The following is a 22,968-nucleotide window of genomic DNA, read 5'->3' as shown; positions in this document are numbered from 1 at the left end:
CTTAGAAATAAATATACATTTTTTTTTTCATCGTTATTAGTATATTTTATTTTATTATATAAATATATTATAGCTTGTTAGTGTATATATATATTATAATAAATAAACAAATATATATATATATATGTATATATATATTTGTCCTTCTATTTATCCTATATACATATACAGGAAAATAAAAGTATTAAACATGTGCATAACAAATTGGTTGTTAGTATTGTTTATTTGAAAACAATCTTCATATAAAGGATCAGAAATGAGAGTGTATTTACAAATGTGTTGTTTTATGTCAGTAAAATCCTAGGATTTTATATTTTTTATAAATCTAATTTTGAATCGAATAAAATATAATATATATATTTTATTTTCTTTTTTTCTTTTTTTTTCTTTCTTTCTTTTGTGTAACGAAAATTAAACGTTATCTTGTTATATCGTTATAAATAAAAAGATACGCCTACGTGTTACACTTGAATCTAGTTTAACGCTGTGAATGATCGATAACACATCATTAAAATTTCGACGTTAATGTATTTTTCTTTTTCTTCTTTTTTTTTTCCTTTTCTTTTCTTTTCTTTACTTTACTTTGTTATTATCAGTATTCATACAAAGCTACGATGATTACCGATACAAATATATATAATTACTATATATCATTTTTCACAAAAATCATGGTGCCAATTTTGTTTGCACTATTATATTATTATTATTATTATTATTATTATTATTATTATTATTATTATTCATTTACAAAGTAAGATTCTTTTCTCTTTTTTTCTTTTTTTTTTTCTAATTTTCCATTTGTAAATAATAATACGCATACCACATATATATTACTTTGACAAAAAAAAAAAAAGAAAAAGAAAGACAAAAAAAAACATGGTAATAATATACACAATACGTATGCGTATATATATATGTATATAATTGTATTGAAAAAAATCTATTCAAAATTTTCATGATTCCTTAATACATAACTACAATTGCGTTTTTTTTTTTATGCGTCAAATACACATTTGTATTATTACTAAAGTACTTCGTAATTATATCTCTACCTAAGTGTTACATTATATTAATAACATATGTATAAGCAAATAATGTACTACATAATTCAAAAAAAAGGAATAGGCTTAATAATAAGACTTTTTTAAAGTTCCATTAAACAACCTTGTATTTTGAAAGAACTTATGTGTTGCTTAAGAGAGTGCAATTATTTATGTTATAAATAAGCATACATAGTCCATGAAGCACAAGAAATGTATACGATAAGAAATAATATTATATTTGACGATGATGATGATACATATTATATATATCATCATAGATAAATATATATATCTATTTATATTTATGTGTTGAGATATAATGTGTAATATAATATTATATAGTATATTATAATGTATCTCTATATAGCTTAAATAATATATACAGGTTTGTAAAAAAAAAAAAAAAGAGAATCCAATATTTTAAGGGCTTATACTACTTGTTAAGAAAAGTAAATAGAAGTCTTGATAAGTACTATAAGCTTTTAAAATATCGGATCCTTTTTTTTTTTTTTTACTATCCTGTATATTTATAGATATATATATTTAAAAACGAAAAGAAAAAAGAAAAAATCATTTCATGAACTATGTTTATGCTTAATAGAAACAATTAGTCAAACTAGGTTCAAGGTTCAAGCATAATTGACAAAATAGTTAGACTTTTTCAGTACATAAAAAGAATTATGAGCACCAATGTAATTGGAGTAGTATACATGGAATTATGCTCTTTTATACGATATTGCAAATGTATACATTTGGACTTTGTATGCAAAGAGACAGAGACAGAGACAGAGTAAGAGGAGACAGATAATATTTTGACTAAAGCTTTGTTTGGAAAATATAAAACCCCAGATTATTCCTTACTATCTATCCTACAAGTACAACTTATTTCAAAAGCTGTATACTGCTGATGATATTGAAGTTCTGATGTTACTATCTTTGTATTGTTATTACTATTTGTATTAATGAAAATGAATCATACGAATTAAAATTTCAAAGGATTGTTCGAAGAGAATTAAATTTTGAAAATATTCTAAATTAAACATAAAGAGTCTAAATAAACTTCAATATGCGGTGGAATTGAATTTTTTTTTTTTTTTACAATTTTACCAGCACCATGTTTGTTTAGCTGGAAAAAAATTAATGTTTTGTTGAATGTAATTGTACGAATTAATCGTTCTTACATATATACAATCCATGGTCACTCTTAAATATAGAAGATTCATGTAAATATTTAATTCGACACAGGGGTTTGTCATTTTTCTCTTCACACATGTTTAAATGATACAAATCTTCATTTGTCGAGTTCAAGTGCAGCATATTGTTCTTCATCTACTTCAGTCATCATTAAATTTCCATCTGGCAGAAGTAGCACTACTCTTCTCGTTCCACCTATAACAATGAAAATATATTAACGATATAATTACGTGAATATAAAATGAATCATTGTTAAGGAAGAATCAAAAAATATTTAATAGTACCTGGCGTAGGCTCCTCTGCTTGTACAACTTGAGCCACAACTTGTGCTTGTCCATCACTATCCTCTTGACATCCAGTAACATCAGTTGCATTTGTGTTATCCATTATGGACATTACCATTGGGTTTTCAGTAGGCTCTGCATCACCTTCTTTTACATAGAATTGTGATGTAAGATTAACTTGGTCAGGTATTAATTGTGCGACTGCTTCAGCAACTGCATTATCCAGCGTTAAAACTCCTCCTCCCTCACCTTGTGGTTCCGTTGTAACATATACACATTGCTGTTCACCATCCGCTCCTCGCGTTACTAATAAAGTTTGTCCATCGTCAGCTTCTCCAGTGACTTGATATAAAACACCATCTTCACCTGCTATCGTTACTACATTCGATGGGTCTTCGGTTACTTTTCTTTCCTCAGCTATTTTCTCATCTGATTTATTTACTACATCAGTAGATGTAACTGTGGTAGATGTTACTGCAGTAGCTGTTGTTGCTCCCGTCGTGATGGTAGGCTCACTTACAGATGTTTCTGTTAAAGATGTTGATACGGTTGTGGTTGGTGGTGTTACTGTTACTGTATTTGTCGTTGAATCATCTAAGCAAGGAAGATCTGGAGCAGTTACAGCTTCATTTGGTAAGTGAATTTGTGCTGGTTCGCTAGTTTGGACTATAGTACCTGTTGTACCACCGGGACTCATTTCTACTCTCATAATACCACCAGCTTCTGTGAGGGAATCAAGAGAAGGTAATACTAATTCAGCAGTAGTAGTTGTTGCAATAGTGTCTGTGTTTTCAGCCGAAGTTGTAGCTGTTTTAACATTTGGTAATGTTGTTGAAGGAGTTGGTTCAGGTTCATGTTCATTGGACTGTTCGATTGGCTCGCCATCAGGCCCAATTATACGTCCAGTTAAAGGACACAAAGTAAATGGTCTCGGTGGACTATCAGGTTCAGTAGCTGTAATTGTTTCGGCCTCGGGTGGAGGAAGTTCTGGTTCTCCTTCGCTACTGCTTTCCTCTGAGCCAACTTCATGAAATTCCATATGAAGCCCATCTCCCTCTGCTAATTTACTTTCTTTAGGTTTGTTTCCAGGAGAAATAACTGTTGATGATTCAACAGGTTTTGCTTTGCCACGTCCAATAGATGCACGATTGCTAGCCAATATGCCACGTCCACCTGGCTTGATCAAACCTGCTGCCTCCTGAGCTTTTCTCTTTGCCATTAATAATTTCTGTTGTGGCGATATCAGAGACTGCGGTTTACTCAATGCTGATTTAGGTGATTGCTTATTTTGTGCGGGACTACTAGATTTCATAACTTGCTTTCCTTGTGAACTGAGTACCGTGAATTTTGGTTTAATAGGAGGAGTCACCGATGTAGTACTAGGTGAACTAGCTGGAGTATTTACAACTGTTGTACGTTTGTGCAAAACTTGTCGTGTTTGTTGACCCTGTAATTGTCTAGGAGCTGGTGCTTTAACAGGAGTACGAATAGGTGATCCAATACCAAGAACACTAGTTGGAGTAGTTGCACGTAGTGCTGGTCTAGGTAACAGTGGACGACCATCAGCAGCACGTGATACTGTAACAGGATTAGGACGTATACCCGTACTAAGTCTTGGTTGTAACGTTATAGGAGCTGGTACTGCAGTTACCACATGTATTTGTTGTAATTGTGATGGGTCTGGTTTAGGTTGTATTTTGATAGGTTCTGATTTTTGTATACCTCCTGCTTTAGATCCAACAGGCTTAGAAACTACCTTCATTTGTGTTACCATCGGACTTCCATCCATTTTCGATACTACTTTAACGGGAGTGATAGAGTTGGATTGACTTGCTGAAATAACTTGTTTTCTTACATTACTGTTATCCCGATTTTGTACCATTAGAACACCTTGCGCTGTAGATGAACCTTTGACAGCGAGTTTTCCACTCGGAGATGAATCTAACTTTATAATTCCATCTTTTCGTGACATAACATAGACACCAGATGTTAGATTTGGCATTTGTTTAGGATCCACCTTAACAACGCCTTTAGCATTTGCGACTAATACTGGAGATTGATTTGATTTAGTTCCATCTGGTGACTGAAGACCCAATGAAGTTGCAAGATCAGTAGTAGAAACAGTTCTGTTAGAACCATTAGATTGCACGTTTGCACGATTAAATGCACGTTGTATTACATCACTACGTCCCATCATCTTATCTTCTTCTGATTCTCCACTCCACTCTTCATCGCTACCAGTATCACCCTTTGCCCTCTTAGCAGCACTACTACCAGCTTCTTCTGAATCGCTATCAGAATAGTCTATCCTTCTCTTTCCTAGTACTGAAATTTAGAAAAATATTTTATAAATATTATTACTACAACTATAATATAATAAAGGAATATATAACGAATATATACAAAACGTACGATCACTCTCTTCATCTTTCATCGAACCACACCACTGCTTCACTTGATCCATTGCTTTAGATTTACTCGAACGCATAGGACGTCTAAATATTATTAAAAAAAAGTCAAATATTGTATATAAATAATAATGTAATATATATAGCAATAGTATACATTTATTAACATACCCTGCTTGAACCACATTGCTTGGGCCAGGCTTGCTGGCATCTGCTGATTTGATAACAGCTTTTTGTGCCGCTACTTTTCCTGATAATTTATTACTGGCTTGCTGTTGTTGTGCTGCTTTCATTTCTTTTTGTTTAGCTAAATTCCTTTCAAATTCATCTAATAAGTGCTTGCAATTTGGAACATTTTCTAATGCTTCCCATGAATTGCTATCGCTATAAATACATGTAACTTTTTTATTAAAAAAGAAATATCAACAATTTTGATATTAGAAAATAGAAAACGAACTGACTGTATATAACCTTCCCATTTGAGTAAGTATTCCGGGCATCTCTTTTTTGGATTGAAACGTTTGGCTAAAATTTTTTCTATATAGTATTCCTCAGTACTCGAATCTCTATCTTCTTCTCCTGCTGCTTTTGGTATTTTATGCTATGTGAAAAAAAATAATAATAATAATAATAAAAATACATAATACTTAAATGTAAATCAATATCCATATAAGTTAATATACTGTATTCATACCGCTGGCTTCGGTTTAAAAGTCGGTTTCATTTTTGGTTTATCTTTCTTATCGATTTCACCCTCCGTAGATTCCAAGCCTTTTTGTAATTTAGCTTCGGAAGATTTAATATCTTTCTTAGAATCAGATGCATCCTCTGGTTGTCCATTTCTAATGACTTTACGTACTACTATTTGTTTCGTTCCTATAGAAAAAAAAGATAACTTTATTTAATTTGTTACATAATAAAAAAAAGTATATTCAGCAAGAAATACCTTCAGCATTAGAATTAGTTTGCCTTGGAACTTCCTGCATCTTTGCATTACTTATTTTAGTAAACGTTTGTATAGTTTTTCCTGCAGTTATCCACGTATCTCTAATGTGTGTATCCATTTTACACCATTTTTGATAAAGCTTCCATGAATTAGTAGTGTCTCTATCAGAGTTCTCGTGTTGAATTTGTGTATCTTTCCACAAAAGGAAGGCCCAAACTTGTGCTTTTTGTTCATTCTTCGGATATTAGAAAGATATTATTAAATTTATTATTTCTTTCTCTAAACTAACTTATAAAAATGATTTACATTAAATTTATTTGTTAAGATACTAACATTAGTATTGTCACGAAAATGTGATACGTGTGAACAAGAGCCTTCTTTAGTACGATGTTCTTGAAATTCTTCGATAAAGTGGAAAGCTGAATGGCACTGACCACATACCAAAATATCTAATCGTCCCATTTCTTCTTGTGCAGCTAATAATAAAAATGATATTTCAATTTACATTCGCTAAGCATTGATATAATAAATGAACTTGTTGTAAGTATTAGATTTATTCTCTCAATGAATTAATTTATGAAAAGTTATAAACAGATTACCTTTTATAGTAGCTGGATTAGTATTGACAGCCGAGGGGCCATCGTCTGCTTCCATCTTGTTAAAAATTATGTTTGCTTAGCGTAGTCAGAAAATACAGTTTGCTGCAAATATAAAAATTGATATATTTAATCATTTATGCTAATAATATTAGAAATATAAACCTATATATGTTCTGCAATGTAAATAACAAAACACAATGAATACTAATTTGATAAAACTATGAAATATTATCTTGGTATAAAAGAATTTATTAAGAAAACTAAAAAAGAGGATTACTGTATACATAACAAAAATATAAACAATATAAATTATAATTATATACCAAAAATATAAATCAGGTTAAAAAATATTTTGTAGTAAATTTTATCCTTTTAAATCATCATTTCACACACATATATTATATATATATATATATATATATTTTTTTTTCTTTCTACAAACAATAACAACAAATTCAATAAATTAAATTAAATTAAATAAAAATGAAAATACAAAAAAATGGTATTTTTAATTTGAATATTCGCGGGTTAATAAAAAATAATAAACATTCAAACTGATTCGGTAAATGAAATCGAATATAGAAAATGTAATTCGATTCGATAGACCGCCAGAGAGCCGCTCCTACGTTTCATATGATCGGCTGTTTTATAAATCCTTCCACGTCAGCCAGTTCGAACGACAATCTGATTCGGAAGAAGTGGCTTGGTAAAATATAAAATGTACCGTAAATGCTAATAGATTATGATTTGAAAAAGATACGAATTCCCGCATAAATGAAGAAACTTTAAGATAGACACTGACCCAGGTTATTCATTGTAAACGCGGCCAGTCGCGTGGAGTTACCAACGTATGACTTTCGACGTACTTAATATATATATATATATATATATATATACATAGGGAGAGAGAGAGAGAGACATATTACATATATATACATATTATATATGTATATATATGGATATTCTATTCTATCATTTTTCTCACTCTCTCTTTTTCTTTAAAAAGGATATACACATACGTAACATGCACACATATACAAACAGAACGTACACTTTCTTTCTGTCTTTTTTTCTCTCTCTTTCTTTCTATGTTTCTTTCTCTTTCTTTCTCCCTTCTTCCTTCGTTTTCGTGTTAACGCACGCGGATCACCCGGTTAAATGGCTTTGGCCTTACGCAAAACGACTATTGCGTTAACGTAAATAACTAAAACGCGTCGTGATATCGAAATTGTTTCGAAAAGATGACATTGCTGCCGCCACACGCAACTCCTTTCCTCTTCTTCTTGTCCCTAAGACGAACGAGCTAACGAACAAGCCGATGCTTGCTTCGTCAAGATGGCTCTTCTCGCTTAATGCTCTTCCCTCCGTGCTAGATTCACTTCCTGTTTTCTCGTAAATATTTTTCGAATACACTTTGGACACCTCAAAAATGATTTTTAACGATCATCTCTCGAACCAATGGTGACGACTCACAGCCGATAAATTGTAGAAAAATCCGATTTTCACGATCCAGAAAATACTCCTAAACAGCACGAGACGGAATGAAAACAGTGATCGCGTCTTCTGACAGTGGCGCCATGGTGCCCGCTTACCGCCAGACCCAGCGACGAGTATTATTTTGGCGGGAACCTGATATTACTTTTTCCGACTTTATTAATCATTATATTATACTAATTTATTTATTTTTATCATTAAATATAAAAATTCTTTCATATTTTATAACTAAAATCTATGAGATATTATTAATAATGATAATTAATGGACGATAAAAATAATGCCAATTGAAGGATTTTACCGTTTTTAAATTTACCGCCTTTTACAATTTGACCTGCTGATATTCCGGATAGAGAGAGATAAAGCTATATTAATTAATACTAAGTCGATTCTGATGATATTCATTGGTCGTTTACCTCTAGCGTTTTCACTACTTTGATTTCATTGAATAATAATTATTTATTAATAATTTATATATGTTTTTTATTTATATTACAGTGTTAAAGTCTATTTTGTAGTCAAAAGAAATGGCTGAGGAAGAAGAAGGGAAGGAGTATAGATGGGAGACTGGTTATGAAAAAACTTGGTATGTAGATATTTACATGCATATTTTTATTTCATTTATAATTAATTAAGTTAATCGTCATTAAATAATATTGCACATGTGCAATTTTATTAATTTAATCCTTATCAATTTTGTTATAAAGGGAAGCAATTAAAGAAGATGACGATGGACTTGTTGAAGCATCCGTTGCAGAAATTATACATAATGCGAAAAGAAAAAGGCAATTGGATAGAAAAACCGGTGCCAGATTAGGAATGATGAGACATTTGTATATTATTCTTGATACCTCAGAAGCAATGTCCAATCAAGATTTGAAACCAACACGTTTACTATGTTCCTTGAAGGTATTTCATACTTTATAAACATTAAACCCCTAAGCATCACAATGACAATCAATTTATAAAATAATCATAAGCTTTTAGAGGACTTTGTGGATGAATTTTTTTATCAAAATCCTATAAGTCAAGTTGGTTTAATTATAACTAAGAATAAGAGAGCTGAAAAAATTAGTGATTTGGCTGGAAATTCAAAGAAACATATTAAGGTTTGTATGGATACATATTGTATTATTTCAAGAGAAAACATACACAATGATCTTCATATTGTCTATCATTTTTTTTTTTTTAGGAAATAAAAGCTTTGCAGCAAACAGCATTAGCTGGTGAACCATCATTACAAAATTCTTTAGAATTAGCTATAAAATCGCTTAGGCTGTTACCATCTCATGCTAGCAAAGAAATAATAATAATAACTGGTTCTCTTACTACGTGTGATCCTGGAGATATTACCGATACAATACAAGTAAATAAATTTATCTTCTGATCATATATTAGTATATATTTTAAATGGGATAATAATCAATTTGTGATTTCAGTCTATGAAATCGGATGGTATAAGGTGTAGCGTGATAGGTTTAGCTGCTGAATTGTACATTTGTAAAAAAATTGCTATTTTAACTGGTGGAGAACATGGTGTTGTTTTAGATGATAAACATTTTAAAGAACAGTTAAATGCCCATATAGATCCACCACCAGCTGCTACTAGATTAGATGCAGCACTTGTTAAAATGGGTTTTCCACATCATGCGTTGCAATCTTCTGGTACTGACACTTCAATAGCTGTATGCATGTGGTATGTACAATTTGTATAATGTATATCTACGATTATAAAGGATTGAAAAATTATACCTGTATATAATTAATTTACAGTCACGCAGAAAATTCAGATGGATCGGTCAAATTAACAAGTACAGGTTTTCTTTGCCCTCAATGTCTTAGCAAACATTGTGAACTACCAGTCGAATGTAGAGCGTGTGGTCTAACTCTAGTTTCTGCTCCACATTTGGCAAGATCCTATCATTATTTATTTCCAGTTGCACCATTTAAAGAATCAGATTATGAAGACAAATATACAATGTGCTATGGATGCCAAAAAATATTATCTCAGAAAGATAAAAAGGTATTATTAACTAAAATCATTTATGGATAGACATAACAATTTTTTCTTATTTTATTATTATTTATAATATATTTATATATATATAATATATGTATAAATATACATATTATTATTTTAGATTTACATTTGTGAAAAATGTACGAGAATATTTTGTATAGACTGTGAAATATTTATTCACGAATCATTGCACACGTGTCCGGGTTGTGCAACGAATCAAACAACATATCAAAAATTTACTGAAAAATAAATTTATATTAAATAATTCGTCTCACATTTGGAAATATTTTATTTTTCCTTGTCAATTTAGATCTATGAACATAAAGTTTACCTGATTAAACTAATATCACACATTCTATCATCATTTTTGTAAGTACTGAATAAATGAAGAAGAATATTTCTTATTATCTAATCAATGATAATCTAACTCTTCTAAAATATCGTATATATATATATAGGATGATCCAAATAACATGTTGTGCTGTTTACTCAAAAATTAATGAAGATATCAAATTCATTTTTGACGTTATCAAAAAACCCGTTGAAATAATTTTTAATCAATTCGATGATCACGAAAATATGTTGCACAGCACATTAAATTTAAAATATTAATCGACTTTTGTATAATTTAATAACTGCAACAAATTAAGATTGATATCTTGATTAGTTAGTGAGAAAATAGTATTGTTAAGCTTAATTTGAAACATATATATATATATATATATATATGTATATATATAGGAAATGTTCAAATGTATACAACGTACATAATTTTCGTTTGAACAGAAACGTCCTTCTTCTCAATCACAGTTAGAAGAGGAGGCAATTCAAGTTTATTAGCATCTAGACAGGTGGGAGAAGGAGAGAGTCATAATATTACTGTACTTATTAGTTCACAGTCGTCCTCTGGTGTGACCGGTTCGAGCGGGATCGACCTAGTCTCGCGATTTTATTAAGTGTCAGCTATCTACTACGTACGCGCGATTCTATCTTGATTTAATTTTTTCTACATATGAAATATTGTCTGACCACATTGTATCATTATTTAAAAGGCATCCTCAAAATTAGGTGAGTTAAATATATTTAATATTTATATCATATAACGTTCCCTTCGCGTATAATCATTCAATAACATTTAATAATAATATCTAAATTTTCAAAGAATATTATTTCTAATTTTGAAAAATATTATTTGTTCTTTCTTTTTTCTTTTTTTTTTTTTTTCTGTTAAGTATATATTTGCATACATGTGATATATGAATCATTCATTTTTACCTTTGTTAACTGTTTAAAAAGTCTGTCTTACATCTGATAAAAAATGTAAAATATTAAAAAAAAAAATAAAAATAAAAGACACACATATAAGTCATAATTATCGTGACATGTAGAGACATTCATGATCGATGTGATTATGATACGAAGACAATTAATTATAATAAATTCAAAATATTAAATGATTATATTTAAAAATTTGGATAATATTTTATACAAAAAAAAAAAACAAAAGCAAATTTTATATATACAAGATCTAGGAGAATAACAACATAAATTTATTTAATTATTTAAAAATTATATATATATATATATATATAATTATGAATAGTTAATAAATTAATTGAAAAGTTTAAAATAAATATCAGATATTGAGATATTAAAACTGATATGAATATTAAGATCGGCAGCTTTCTTTTAATGGAGATAAGAATTATCTTCTTATTGTTGATACATTTTATTTCAATTGGCATATCTCTCATATCCATAAAAACTTATATGGATTATTTCAATTGCATCGTTAAAATTGTATTATTATAAATGAACAAAATTCCATTTAATATAAAAAAAATAAGATCAAATGAAATAAACGAAACACACGGATATTTAATAACGAATATTAATTATTTTTTTTCTTTCTTAAACCACATCTAACTTTTTAATGATATATAAGAAACTTTCGATGGATATATGAAATTAGTTCATTGACGAATACATTGAATGTACATTCTCTTTCGTCGAGGTCACTCCTTTTCCAAACATTACTAGTAAGAATTCTTTTTAAAGAAACAGTATGTTTTTGTGTAAGAGACGCTTCTTTACTATTATAAATTCTTTATTTTTTCCTAGTATCTTGTATTATAAAATATATCATATATACATTATATATATATATATACGTGTTCGTCAAATAAATACAAATTAATTCAGTGAAAGTAGGAGAATAACTTGATGAACCTGTTTGCAAATTTAATCATTCCCATGCTATCATTCTTATTCGAATAGAAAATATTATTTTCTTTTATTTTCCAAAATTTCAATTTCAAATTCTTGCAAAGAAAGCATATTTATAAAATATTCTAAAATAAATATTTATACAATATTCTAAAATAATAGCAATGCAAAAGAAAAAATTCAATTGTATTATTTGCCTGGCCAATAAAGTAATGTTGAAATTTTGTAATAACTTATTCTATGTTAAATGCACAAATAATTATTTTTTATCTACATAAATAACACAGATATTTTTTACTTGAAATTCCGACACTATTACCTTTTATCTAATACTTAATATATATATATATATATATATATATATATATTTATCTTTGTTCTTTAATTGCACTGAATAGACTCATAACAATGTAAAAAAAAAAAAAGGAAGAGAAGCAATTACAAGTTTTCCATTTATAGTGCACGAACAATTTCAATCATTGAAAAGAAATATTTCACTTATTTAAAATTTAAATTTTACATGCATAATTATAAAATGACTAATATAAATATGTTATCTTTAGTAAATAAGGAAAGGGGAATTTTTATTTTTAATTAAGCTTAACACCCACTTACTTTAACTATTATATAACATGCAAATGACATTTTTGTTAGACATTATTTCGAATGAATACGTTTCTAAAACGTAATCATATGCGAACCTAATATAACGATCTATTGCGCAAATTTAGTTACGAGCACAGACTGTTAATACCTTGGAAACACTTTGGATTATTTGTATAAGGATAAAAAGGCACATTTTACCTTGAATATTTTTATCAAGGAAATTTTTCAATGAGCATTATTTCATTTATATATATATATATATATATATATATATATGTATATATAAACAGGTTTGACTGTATATATAAGTACTACGTCTTTAATCTCGATTAAATAGATTCTCAAAGATTTATAAAAAACTAAAGATATTTAATGATTCAGTTTGATCATTTGATTAAATGAAAATAAAATTGTGAAATTATAAAAAGCAATTTTTATGACTAACAGATAGTCAACCTTGAGAATCCAATTTTATCTAAGGAAAATTCTTAAATTTTAATCACATATAATTATATACGTTATATACGTAATTAGTGTCATCATCAAGATAATTTTTTATTGTATTATTTACTATATTTATAATTATTTAATAACAAGCATGAAAAATATGAATATTTTATAAGGAAGTTTTATGTACGCACAGTTTATACAGTTATAAGAAAAGAAGAAAATAGCAATCGTTATGGCGAGTCGTTTGTGGAAAACATTATCACGCAAACGTGTTGACGATGATCAAGAAGGTAAAGGTGAGCTAGCAAGAGTCCTCAATATCTTTGATTTAACTGCCCTTGGAGTTGGAGCTACCCTTGGTTTAGGTGTATATGTTCTTGCCGGAAGTGTTGCTAAAGAAACGGCCGGACCAGCCGTTTGTATTTCTTTTCTTATTGCTGCCATTGCTTCTGCCTTTGCTGGTAATTTTTTTTATATATTATAATAAATCATTTTTAGAATTTTTAATATATAAAACATTAGTGTGTTGTTTATCTAAAACTATTCTAATATATTTATTATATTAAAAATTCCGACAATATTTATCAGTCATTTTTTTTTCTTTTTAAGTTGATTTATTTGAAGTATTTTCATTAAAATGTTGCATCCTGTAGGAATGTGTTATGCAGAATTTGCCTCAAGAGTACCGAAAGCAGGATCAGCTTATGTTTACAGTTATGTAACAGTCGGCGAATTTATAGCATTTGTCATAGGATGGAATTTAATATTAGAATATGTTATAGGTATGTCTATAATGTAGATCTTAATTATAATCCTGTACTGTTATTACTGTCTTGCAGGATAATTATTTCTTTTTTTTGTTTATACAGGAACAGCAAGCGTTGCTCGAGGTCTTAGTAATTATCTCGATGCTTTAGTAGGAAATGTTATGGGGAAAACATTGCATTCAATTATGCCAATAGATATATCTTTTTTATCAGATTATCCTGACTTTCTTGCATTTGGCATGGTCATGTTACTCGTTCTTTTACTTAGTATAGGAGTTAAAGAATCATCTTTTTTAAATAATATATTCACTGTTATCAATATTGTTACGATTATTATCGTTATAGTAGCGGGTGCTATTAAAGGTAAACAAATTGATTATGAGATTAGATTAAATTCTTAGTATCTTATATTAACCTTTTGTCCAATTTTTAGCTGATCCTAAAAATTGGTACATTTCGGTAGAAGATATTCCCAAAAATGTAACTAACGCTGGTAGCGGTGGTTTTATGCCATTTGGAATAAGTGGTGTAATGGCAGGTGCAGCTAAATGTTTTTATGGTTTTGTGGGTTTCGATGCTGTTGCAACGACAGGCGAAGAAGCAAAGAAACCACAACGTGACATACCCTTAGCCATTGTTTTATCCCTCGCTATTATTTTGACTGCATATTTCAGTATTTCTACAGTACTGACCATGATGTGGCCATATTATGATCAGGTATAATGTTTTACACTGACTGCAAACAAAAAACTTATGTGTAAGTTAGGTGATTTATCTGCAATATCATTTGCGAATTTTCTATTCCATTAACATAACATTTATAATAATGTTGAATTAGAATGCAGACGCACCATTCCCTTATGTTTTTCAACAAATTGGATGGCCGGTCATTCAGTGGATCGTCAATATTGGAGCTGTTTTTGCATTATGTACGAGTTTACTAGGTGCTATGTTTCCTTTACCACGTGTATTATATGCTATGGCAAGTGATGGAATCATATTTATGTGGCTTTCTAAAGTTCATTCCAAGACCATGACACCTATTTTGGGTACAGTACTTTCTGGACTACTTGCTGGTTAGTAAATATATTTAATATGATATAATTATATCATATTTTCATATCATTATTCCAATTAACTTTGTATTATTTCAGGAATCATGACTCTTCTTTTTAATCTTCAACAATTAATCGACATGATGTCTATTGGAACACTATTAGCATATACAGTGGTAGCAATATCAGTATTAATACTAAGGTTTGTTAATCCTTTTTTTTTGTGAACCTAAAAAAAAGAAAATATTTAATAATATTCAATGAAATATTTGTAGGTATCAGAAAGATGATTTACCTGAAGTAAAAATGAACGATTATAAATTTACAGCATTAAGTATATTCAAGCAAACATTTAATTTAAATAATCATAAAGAACCATCGCATATTTCTAACGTAGTTTCCAAATGTAGCATAGCTAGTTTTAGTAAGTGTAATAACAAACTTCTTTATAAATATGTTAACAATATTTTAACAGATTTTAATTATAATCTTCTTTTAGGTCTCATTGTATTTATACTCATTCTTATATTAAACAACATTGAATTTAATATGACAGAAGACAACGCGATAGTATTCGTAATAGTGATAATACTTATATTTATAGTAATATTAAATGTAGCATCCATTGGTAGACAACCAGTTCAACAAATCAAACTATCTTTCAAGGTATATAATATAATACGTAGCGTATATTTTTATAATTTATTAATGTATTATTTAAATAACATATTTTTTCTTTTTACCACAGGTTCCATTAGTTCCATTAATACCATGCTGTAGCATTTTTATAAATCTTTATTTGATGTTACAACTAGACATGTTTACATGGATTAGATTTATCGTGTGGATGTTTATCGGTAAGTTATTTGAATAAAAAAAATATATGTTATATGTATGTGTATTAAATTTAAGAAAAGTATATATATATATATATATATATATATATATATATATATATATATATATATTTATATATGTATTTCTAATATTTATTTATATTTATAGGTTTCCTTATTTATTTGTTTTATGGAATTTCTCACAGTGTTCAAGGAAAAAAAAACAAAATAGAGGATATAATAATGAAACAAAAAAATGTAGATCACAGTAGAATCGTAACGAAATTTTAAATCTACACAATAATATTATATTATATAATAAATATAAATATTCACAGAAACGTAAAATCATAAGATAAGATTTTTAAACAACTCATTTACATAAATTATTTGTAATATTTTCAATTATCGTATTTTATATATAAAATAATTAGGATTATTGTGTGATATATTATTTCTATTGTGGCATTAATTTATATAGACAAAAAAAATATAAGCGTTTTTCACACAAAAATTGTGATTAAGTGATTTTTTTAAAAGATTCAAAGAATTTATGATATTCATTATATTTTTTTCCTAACAATTTTCCAATTGCAAAATCGGATCTCTCCTTTCATTTTTTAATTCTTTAAAATCTACAGTTCGTAAGAACAATATATAATTATAATATAAGCAAGTACACATTGGCTTTAATACTTAAAAACAATATTTAAATAAGTACTCTGTAATTCTAAATTTGTCATACATCGTTGCATAAAAACAAATCGATTTGTTCATATTTAAATATAAATATGATTATCAATAATATTTATATATATATAAAAGTTTTGGTATATATTATTTTATATATATATATATATATGATTTTAACGTAAATACTTACAATTGAGAAATTAAATTAAAAATATAATACTTCCCTGTACTATGGAATGTAACACGTATGATGAACTTTCATACAGTTTGTCATTTACATTATGTATATATAAGTACATATATATATACATACACATAATGAAAAGATATATTGAAAATGAATTTCATTGTATCTCTTATATTACGAATTATTTTAATAAGCAATTAATTCCTTCTATTAATTAAACCTCCAGCGCTTAAATGCTGCCAATTTGCCTGTCAAGATTTTTATTGATATTATATTGGAATATAGAAAAATCTTGTCTTGTGATATAAGAATTTGTCAAGACTTACCCCAATACCGGTTGCCCAACCCGTTCCAGCTGGATTTTCATTAGTTACACCAATTCTTCGACATATTATACCAGCTCCAGAAACAGCCCAAACTTGTCCATCTTCTTTGGCAACAGAAATATGTCTAAATCCTTGCTTCGAATTTATTACAGAGATATCTATAAATATATGGATTTATTTTATATATATATATATATAAATGTTTGCATTGAATCAAAATATTTATACAATATTTATACCTATGTGAATAGGATCATTTGGCATTGCTGGTAACGTTTGCCAATGGCTTCCTTCTGGAAAAACGTCAGCCTGTATATCACGACGAATAGATAATCTACCTGTTGTATCTAAAACCCATACGACATTATTCCCAACGGAGACTTGTTTCAATTGTGCTCCTGATGGTGGTTCAACATTTTGCCATTGTAGACCTAATTTATAAATATGTTATTTTTTCATCATTATTTTTATAAACATAAATTCTTGTATTATTATACCTGTAGGTTTAGCTTGTGTAACACCAAATCTCCAATAAGATGAACCATTTATTCCAACTGCCCATACTTGCCCATTTGGTCCACAAGAAATACCAATTAATGGTTGATCACTTGGTATATGTTCCCATGATACACCCTATGTTAAAAGAAATATTATATACCTTTTTTTAAACAATTTATTATTATTTATTTAAATATTCTTACCATTGGACAAGATTCAGATACACCTCGTCTGAATAAAGCTTCGCCATTAGATGCAACTGCCCAAACGTGTATAAGAGAATCTTCACCGGGTTTACCAGATGTCTACAAAGTATCAGAAAAATTATTATGATCATATAATTAATAAGATAAGATTAATATTTTCATTGCATAATTCATACATATAAAGATACGTCGACTAGTTTTGTATTTCCTAGTTCTTGCCAAGGACCACTGGTAGTAAGTTGACATCTTCTAAACCATCTTCTTCTTCGTACGTAATCAGTAAATTGTTTTTTCCCATGATACTGAGATGGAAAATCCGTGGCATATTGCCACCCATCTCTGTCCACACCTCCAGGGGTATGAAAATCAACAATCCAGTCTGATACCTTTGATTTAAATAATTACATTATTATTATTTCTCTTTTTATAGATAAATATAATTATTAATAATTGTTTATTTACCCATTGCCAGTGAACTGATAATAATTTAGTATGTTCTCGAGTACGTTTATGACGACCTGTTACATCACTCCACATATAACGATCCGTTGGAAGACCATGAGAAGTATATCCAGTTACTGGATTCCACCTTTGATTTTCATAGACAAAATAATTGTGTGTATCTACCATTGTATTTATTCCAGTATTGCAACTTCCTAATCCTTTTAAAAAAGTTCCCCCCCAACCATTAGTGTATACCCAGGCAGTATTATCATATCCTATGCCCCATGTGACACCAACCGAACAGGTTTCTACTTTTTTTAGATGTCCACCTATTTGTCTCCAGAATATTGTTATTGGTTCGATTATAATTGACATTGATTTGTATAGAACACTGCATAACGTCATTAATCCTTTAATTCTTAAATGCGTTATATTTTGCGGCGATATTCTGTGACTATAAAATGTATATTCTAAATCGTTGATAAAAATTCTATATCCGCGTTCTTCGCAAACGATATTTAGTATAAAATCGGAGCCTGGTTTTAACGGGCTACCACCGTTTCTTTCCTCATCGCCCCATTGTCCACTCTGATAGGTATTTCTTACTATTACATTTTCTTTAAGTCGTGGATTAAAATGCAGTGCTACATCATGACAATCTGTTATATGTTTTTGTTTCAAAGATGTTGTAGTATAACATACTAGATTAAATGAAAGTCTATCGGCATCATCGTGAACATATACTGATATTTTTAATGAACTGCCATATCCAAAACCATTTTGTAAAATACTTTCAAATGGTAAATCTTTACCAGCTGCATCTAATTCTTGTACATAACCATCTCCAGAAAATTGATTTTCCTCTGCTATAGTAGGATCGTATACATAAACGTCTCCTAATGCAGTGGTAACCCAAATAGAATTAGGACCTGGCTTTCCATAAATATTATTAGTTTGGCAAGAAACAGAAGTCAAATGTGCCAGCCAATCTTCCATATCAGTGTCACTTGCAAATTGTAATGTAAGAATTTTAGTGCGCATTAATTTAGGAGTATGAATCGTAATACGCGGATTACCTGGTTCACTACAGCAAATAACGCAAGTTATCTCAGATATTGGGAATTGCATAAAAATCGTAGCACCATCAGAATTTAAAATTGTTAAAGTACCAGAGTCTAATGCTCCAGTATCGCTACTTATCCATTCTAATTCAATAATACAATCTTCATAGGCATTACTACCTTTTACTTTACATCTAGCATCACCATTTTTAACCCAGGATGACTTTTCTATAGCTTTCTCATATTTCGACAAATCTAAATCTATTCCTTTCAATCTATTTTTTAATTCTTCTAGAATGTATATCCTCCATGGTTCAGCAATTTCTCCGTGCGTTACACCATTGGTATCTGAAATCCATTTAGGAGGATTCGATGGATCCATGTAACATGCACCAGCTTCTACTTTGTACCATAATGCATCACATTCGGCCCAATAAACTATTGCTGCACTTTCATCTTCTCCGTATACACCAGAATCGCCAGTTAAATCAGGATCAAAAATACTCCCATCTGTTTCAGGATGTGCTTCAATACCAACCATAGAGCCAACAGAATGTACAGGACTCCAGGCAGCTGGATTCACTTTAACTGTACTACTCATACCTTTACCAGAGACAACTATAGATTCTCCAGTTTTAGTTAATGATTCGTTTGATATTGTTATGTTTGCAACATTTGTTTCTGTTAAATCACTCATATCTAAAGAATTTGCTGATCGTTTTTTATCTTCTGTGGCATATATATCTTGGCAAGATGTTTGAGCATTTTTATTAACGTCGTTAGTACGTTGCCATAACTTTAAAGACGTTGGTGTTGGTGCTGATCGTGATTGTTCCTCCCATTCTCTAACCAATGCGGTTCCTTCACTAGTACTATGAGGTCGATTCAAAGAGCTCCAACTTTGATGGCGTTGTTGTTGCGGTGTACCGCACATACTATGTCTATTACTCGAAGATAAACTTGCATTACTACTTGCTCTACTTAATTGAAGAGGAGCATTAATTAATCTCCATTTCTTTCCTGTTAATTCCGATCGTGTTATACCCGTACGATAATAAAGACATCTGTCCTCGTAACCAATAGCCCAAACCTGATCGTTTGGAGCAACAGATACCAATGCCATTTTACTTAACATTTCAACCCATCCAGTTCCTGCTGCTAATTGTTCACAAACGCCACTCATCTCACCCTTAATACCTTTCCTAAACCAGACACTACCATCGTGTGTAACTGCCCATACAGCATCCGTACCTACGCTAACTTGTGTTAATCTTAAATCTTTCTGTGGTGGTTCTACTTCAGTCCAATCATCACCCATTGGATTTTCTCTAGTAATTCCCGTTCGAATGATAGCTTTTCCAGCTAATAGAATTGCCCAAACTAGACCTGTTACTCCTACACTTATTTGACAAACTTCGTGTCCATTATTTAATTTAATGGAACTCCATCTTTGGCCTTCGGGGCAAGTTGTACTTGTTCCTACACGAAACATCACCTATAAAAAAAGATAGACTAATGATATTCCATTAAATGATATTTTTATAATTAGAAATCTAAATGGTATACCCTTCCATGAGCTGTTACTGCCCAGACTGCTAAACCACCAGGATTATCACCAGGCATTTGGTTACCTCCAACAGCTACATCAATAAATGGTTCCTAAATATAAAAAAAACAAATCTACATAAATGTGTTTATAAATTAACGATTGAAAATATATTATAAAAATCATTACTTTAGTTGGATCTTTGTGAAGTGGTGCTATAGCACACCAAGAGTTCATAGCACTGTATCTTCTATATCGGACCCATTTGCGCCTTCTGACACAAGATTTCCATTGTTTTTTTGCTGAATATGTTGCTGGAAAATCAACTGCGTATGTCCAGCCCTACCAAAACATCAGATTCTCTGTGATCATAACACTTTTGTCTTGTTCTGGACGATTGATAAAAAATCTACACGTAAATAAAAATTTATAAGATATAATCGTAATAAAAAAAAATAAAAAAAACGAAAATCAATATTAATGGTAACCGATCCTTTACACAATTAAAATAATAATTAAATTGATGAATGTATATATAATAATGAAAAATATAAATGAACTAATCAGAAGAATAACAAATGAAATATAAAATAAATAAGAAATGTTAATGAGATTGACATTTGAATACCTTTTAACAATATTAGTTATTTATAAATTTGTTATTTGTTAATCTGTATAACATGTAGATATATTTACATCATGATCTAATGGTTGACCATCCAGCGTTGTTTCTATGTGCCAATCACCTTCCCATTGCCAAGCCATAGATGGAAGTTTAACTTTATCTCGACTACGGTCAACAGTACCATCTTGATTAGAAAAATTATATCTATCTGTAGGTAATAATCGTCCACTAAATCCTTCTAATGGAAGCCAGCGCTGTAATTGTTACTTAAAGATGATAAAAGAAAAAAAAAACTAAAATCTATATTTGAATAGATATAATGAAACGTTCTTTTACTATATACCTCGTTCTCATAAGTTTCTTCCTTAATTCTAATAGGTATATCTAAGCCATGAACATGAACGTAAACTTGACGATCACCACCAATCGCCCACATAAAATGAGGCACTGCAGAAAGTTGTTTAAATTCAAGTCCCAAGTACATAAATTCACGCCACATAGTCCCAGATGTTGATAAGCCAAATACACGTCCCTCATTATTTATAGCATATAAATAAGAACTAGGCATTGTAATAGTTGTATTACAGGCAAGAGGATATTTAATTGTAAGATTTTCTGTAATTAAATTTATATGTCATTTATTATTTATTTTATTATCATCAATATGAGAATAATCAAAATTAGTAGAGCATAAGATTACATACCAATTATTTATAGAATATTACGATGAATTATAGTTTTAACTCCATCGTCATTTTTGCTTCTTAAAAATTTCTTTATGTACACAATAACTTTTGAATAATTTCAATATACGACTGTGGTCTTTTATAATTAAAAATATATTTTATCTTTATAGTTGAGAAGTAAAAAACTATACGTTGTGGAAAAAAGGTAATTATCTATCCGATAAATATAGATTATATATTTATATATTTTCTTTTTTGTTAGATTATCTTATTGATAGTGTGTATCTGTTTCTAAGAAAAAAAAATACATAAGATCTAAGTTAAAGATCAGATTTTTGTGTTAAATAACAGAAAAAGCATTTTATAGTAACAATTATATATAAATATATATATGTTTATATTTATATATATATATAATTAAAATGTTACATCAAATTCAGCACAACATGATTAAAATCTTATTCACTATAACAATTACCTAAAATAAACTTGAAGAAGAAAGTGAAAGTATTATCTATTATCCCTACTTATCTATTTGCGGCCATTAATTCGGCATGGTGGAATTTCATTTTCATGTGACTGACTTTTCCACTATGCACTTAAGTTATTTCCAATACCAATATTGCACAATTGTATATGACGAAAATTATTAATATATTTATTATCAGCGTTTTAATTTTGTGCAGTTGGAATCAGCCAATCAAATTTGTCTACAAATGTGCAACTAGCTAATCATATTCATTTGCACAATAAAGCAGCCAATTACAA

General features: G+C 29.3%; 4 protein-coding genes across 6 annotated transcripts; 2 read left to right on the top strand and 2 right to left on the bottom strand.

Annotated features, from left to right (window-relative positions):
• Positions 1-204: 204 nt before the first annotated feature.
• Chro (chromodomain-containing protein chromator) lies at positions 205-8,016 on the bottom strand. 2 transcript variants are annotated; one of them, XM_015328592.2, is made up of 10 exons: positions 7,526-8,016; positions 6,475-6,576; positions 6,209-6,351; positions 5,876-6,110; positions 5,624-5,805; positions 5,391-5,530; positions 5,101-5,313; positions 4,934-5,016; positions 2,522-4,846; positions 205-2,432 (listed from the first exon to the last, which is right to left on the bottom strand). In XM_015328592.2, the coding sequence occupies exons 2-10, from the start codon at positions 6,527-6,529 to the stop codon at positions 2,335-2,337; spliced, it is 3,474 nt and encodes a 1,157-aa protein (XP_015184078.1). In that variant the 5' UTR covers positions 6,530-6,576; positions 7,526-8,016; the 3' UTR covers positions 205-2,334. The 2 variants fall into 2 exon arrangements, with proteins under 2 accessions (XP_015184078.1, XP_015184079.1); XM_015328593.2 differs by lacking the exon at positions 7,526-8,016 and adding an exon at positions 7,277-7,497.
• Positions 8,017-8,353: 337 nt separating this feature from the next.
• On the top strand, positions 8,354-10,253 carry Ssl1 (general transcription factor IIH subunit 2 Ssl1). The gene is made up of 7 exons (XM_015328596.2): positions 8,354-8,554; positions 8,676-8,877; positions 8,949-9,077; positions 9,161-9,334; positions 9,408-9,664; positions 9,742-9,991; positions 10,110-10,253. The coding sequence occupies exons 1-7, from the start codon at positions 8,496-8,498 to the stop codon at positions 10,236-10,238; spliced, it is 1,200 nt and encodes a 399-aa protein (XP_015184082.1). The 5' UTR covers positions 8,354-8,495; the 3' UTR covers positions 10,239-10,253.
• A 160-nt stretch (positions 10,254-10,413) lies between these two features.
• slif (cationic amino acid transporter slimfast) lies at positions 10,414-16,442 on the top strand. Its single transcript, XM_089176235.1, has 11 exons — positions 10,414-11,056; positions 13,464-13,731; positions 13,924-14,052; positions 14,140-14,400; positions 14,471-14,754; positions 14,876-15,113; positions 15,192-15,294; positions 15,368-15,516; positions 15,592-15,758; positions 15,841-15,949; positions 16,098-16,442. Exons 2-11 carry the CDS (start codon positions 13,503-13,505, stop codon positions 16,217-16,219), a joined length of 1,791 nt encoding a protein of 596 aa, XP_089032361.1. The 5' UTR covers positions 10,414-11,056; positions 13,464-13,502; the 3' UTR covers positions 16,220-16,442.
• Pex23 (tectonin beta-propeller repeat-containing peroxin 23) lies at positions 16,191-22,834 on the bottom strand. 2 transcript variants are annotated; one of them, XM_015328621.2, is made up of 13 exons: positions 22,679-22,834; positions 22,219-22,491; positions 21,858-22,129; positions 21,586-21,768; positions 21,079-21,231; positions 20,910-21,002; positions 18,301-20,838; positions 18,015-18,224; positions 17,836-17,937; positions 17,632-17,767; positions 17,374-17,565; positions 17,135-17,292; positions 16,191-17,056 (listed from the first exon to the last, which is right to left on the bottom strand). In XM_015328621.2, the coding sequence occupies exons 3-13, from the start codon at positions 22,080-22,082 to the stop codon at positions 17,006-17,008; spliced, it is 4,041 nt and encodes a 1,346-aa protein (XP_015184107.2). In that variant the 5' UTR covers positions 22,083-22,129; positions 22,219-22,491; positions 22,679-22,834; the 3' UTR covers positions 16,191-17,005. The 2 variants fall into 2 exon arrangements, with proteins under 2 accessions (XP_015184107.2, XP_089032358.1); XM_089176232.1 differs by having other exon boundaries at positions 22,219-22,809.
• Between the last annotated feature and the right edge of the window lie 134 nt (positions 22,835-22,968).

Source organism: Polistes dominula, unplaced genomic scaffold, assembly GCF_049000335.1.
Source record: "Polistes dominula isolate Pdom_NZ unplaced genomic scaffold, Pdom_raw_medaka contig_21, whole genome shotgun sequence".
NCBI classification, from domain to species: domain Eukaryota; kingdom Metazoa; phylum Arthropoda; class Insecta; order Hymenoptera; family Vespidae; genus Polistes; species Polistes dominula.
The sequence above is the reverse complement of the archived record's forward strand: the minus strand, read 5'-3'. Positions and strand labels throughout refer to the sequence as shown.

Excerpts from the sequence above, each read along its gene's own strand:
- Chro (XM_015328592.2), bottom strand. The coding sequence starts at position 6,529 with ATGGAAGCAGACGATGGCCCCTCGGCTGTCAATACTAATCCAGCTACT. Across the intron at positions 5,806-5,875 it reads AACTAATTCTAATGCTGAAG|GAACGAAACAAATAGTAGTA; the intron begins GTATTTCTTGCT and ends TTTTTTCTATAG. Across the intron at positions 5,531-5,623 it reads CTTTTAAACCGAAGCCAGCG|CATAAAATACCAAAAGCAGC; the intron begins GTATGAATACAG and ends TTTTTCACATAG.
- Ssl1 (XM_015328596.2), top strand. The coding sequence starts at position 8,496 with ATGGCTGAGGAAGAAGAAGGGAAGGAGTATAGATGGGAGACTGGTTAT. Across the intron at positions 8,878-8,948 it reads GTTTACTATGTTCCTTGAAG|CTTTTAGAGGACTTTGTGGA; the intron begins GTATTTCATACT and ends AATAATCATAAG. Across the intron at positions 9,078-9,160 it reads ATTCAAAGAAACATATTAAG|GAAATAAAAGCTTTGCAGCA; the intron begins GTTTGTATGGAT and ends TTTTTTTTTTAG.
- slif (XM_089176235.1), top strand. The coding sequence starts at position 13,503 with ATGGCGAGTCGTTTGTGGAAAACATTATCACGCAAACGTGTTGACGAT. Across the intron at positions 13,732-13,923 it reads CATTGCTTCTGCCTTTGCTG|GAATGTGTTATGCAGAATTT; the intron begins GTAATTTTTTTT and ends TGCATCCTGTAG. Across the intron at positions 15,950-16,097 it reads TATCGTGTGGATGTTTATCG|GTTTCCTTATTTATTTGTTT; the intron begins GTAAGTTATTTG and ends TTATATTTATAG.
- Pex23 (XM_015328621.2), bottom strand. The coding sequence starts at position 22,082 with ATGCCTAGTTCTTATTTATATGCTATAAATAATGAGGGACGTGTATTT. Across the intron at positions 21,769-21,857 it reads AAGAAACTTATGAGAACGAG|CGCTGGCTTCCATTAGAAGG; the intron begins GTATATAGTAAA and ends TAACAATTACAG. Across the intron at positions 17,293-17,373 it reads AAATGATCCTATTCACATAG|ATATCTCTGTAATAAATTCG; the intron begins GTATAAATATTG and ends ATATATTTATAG.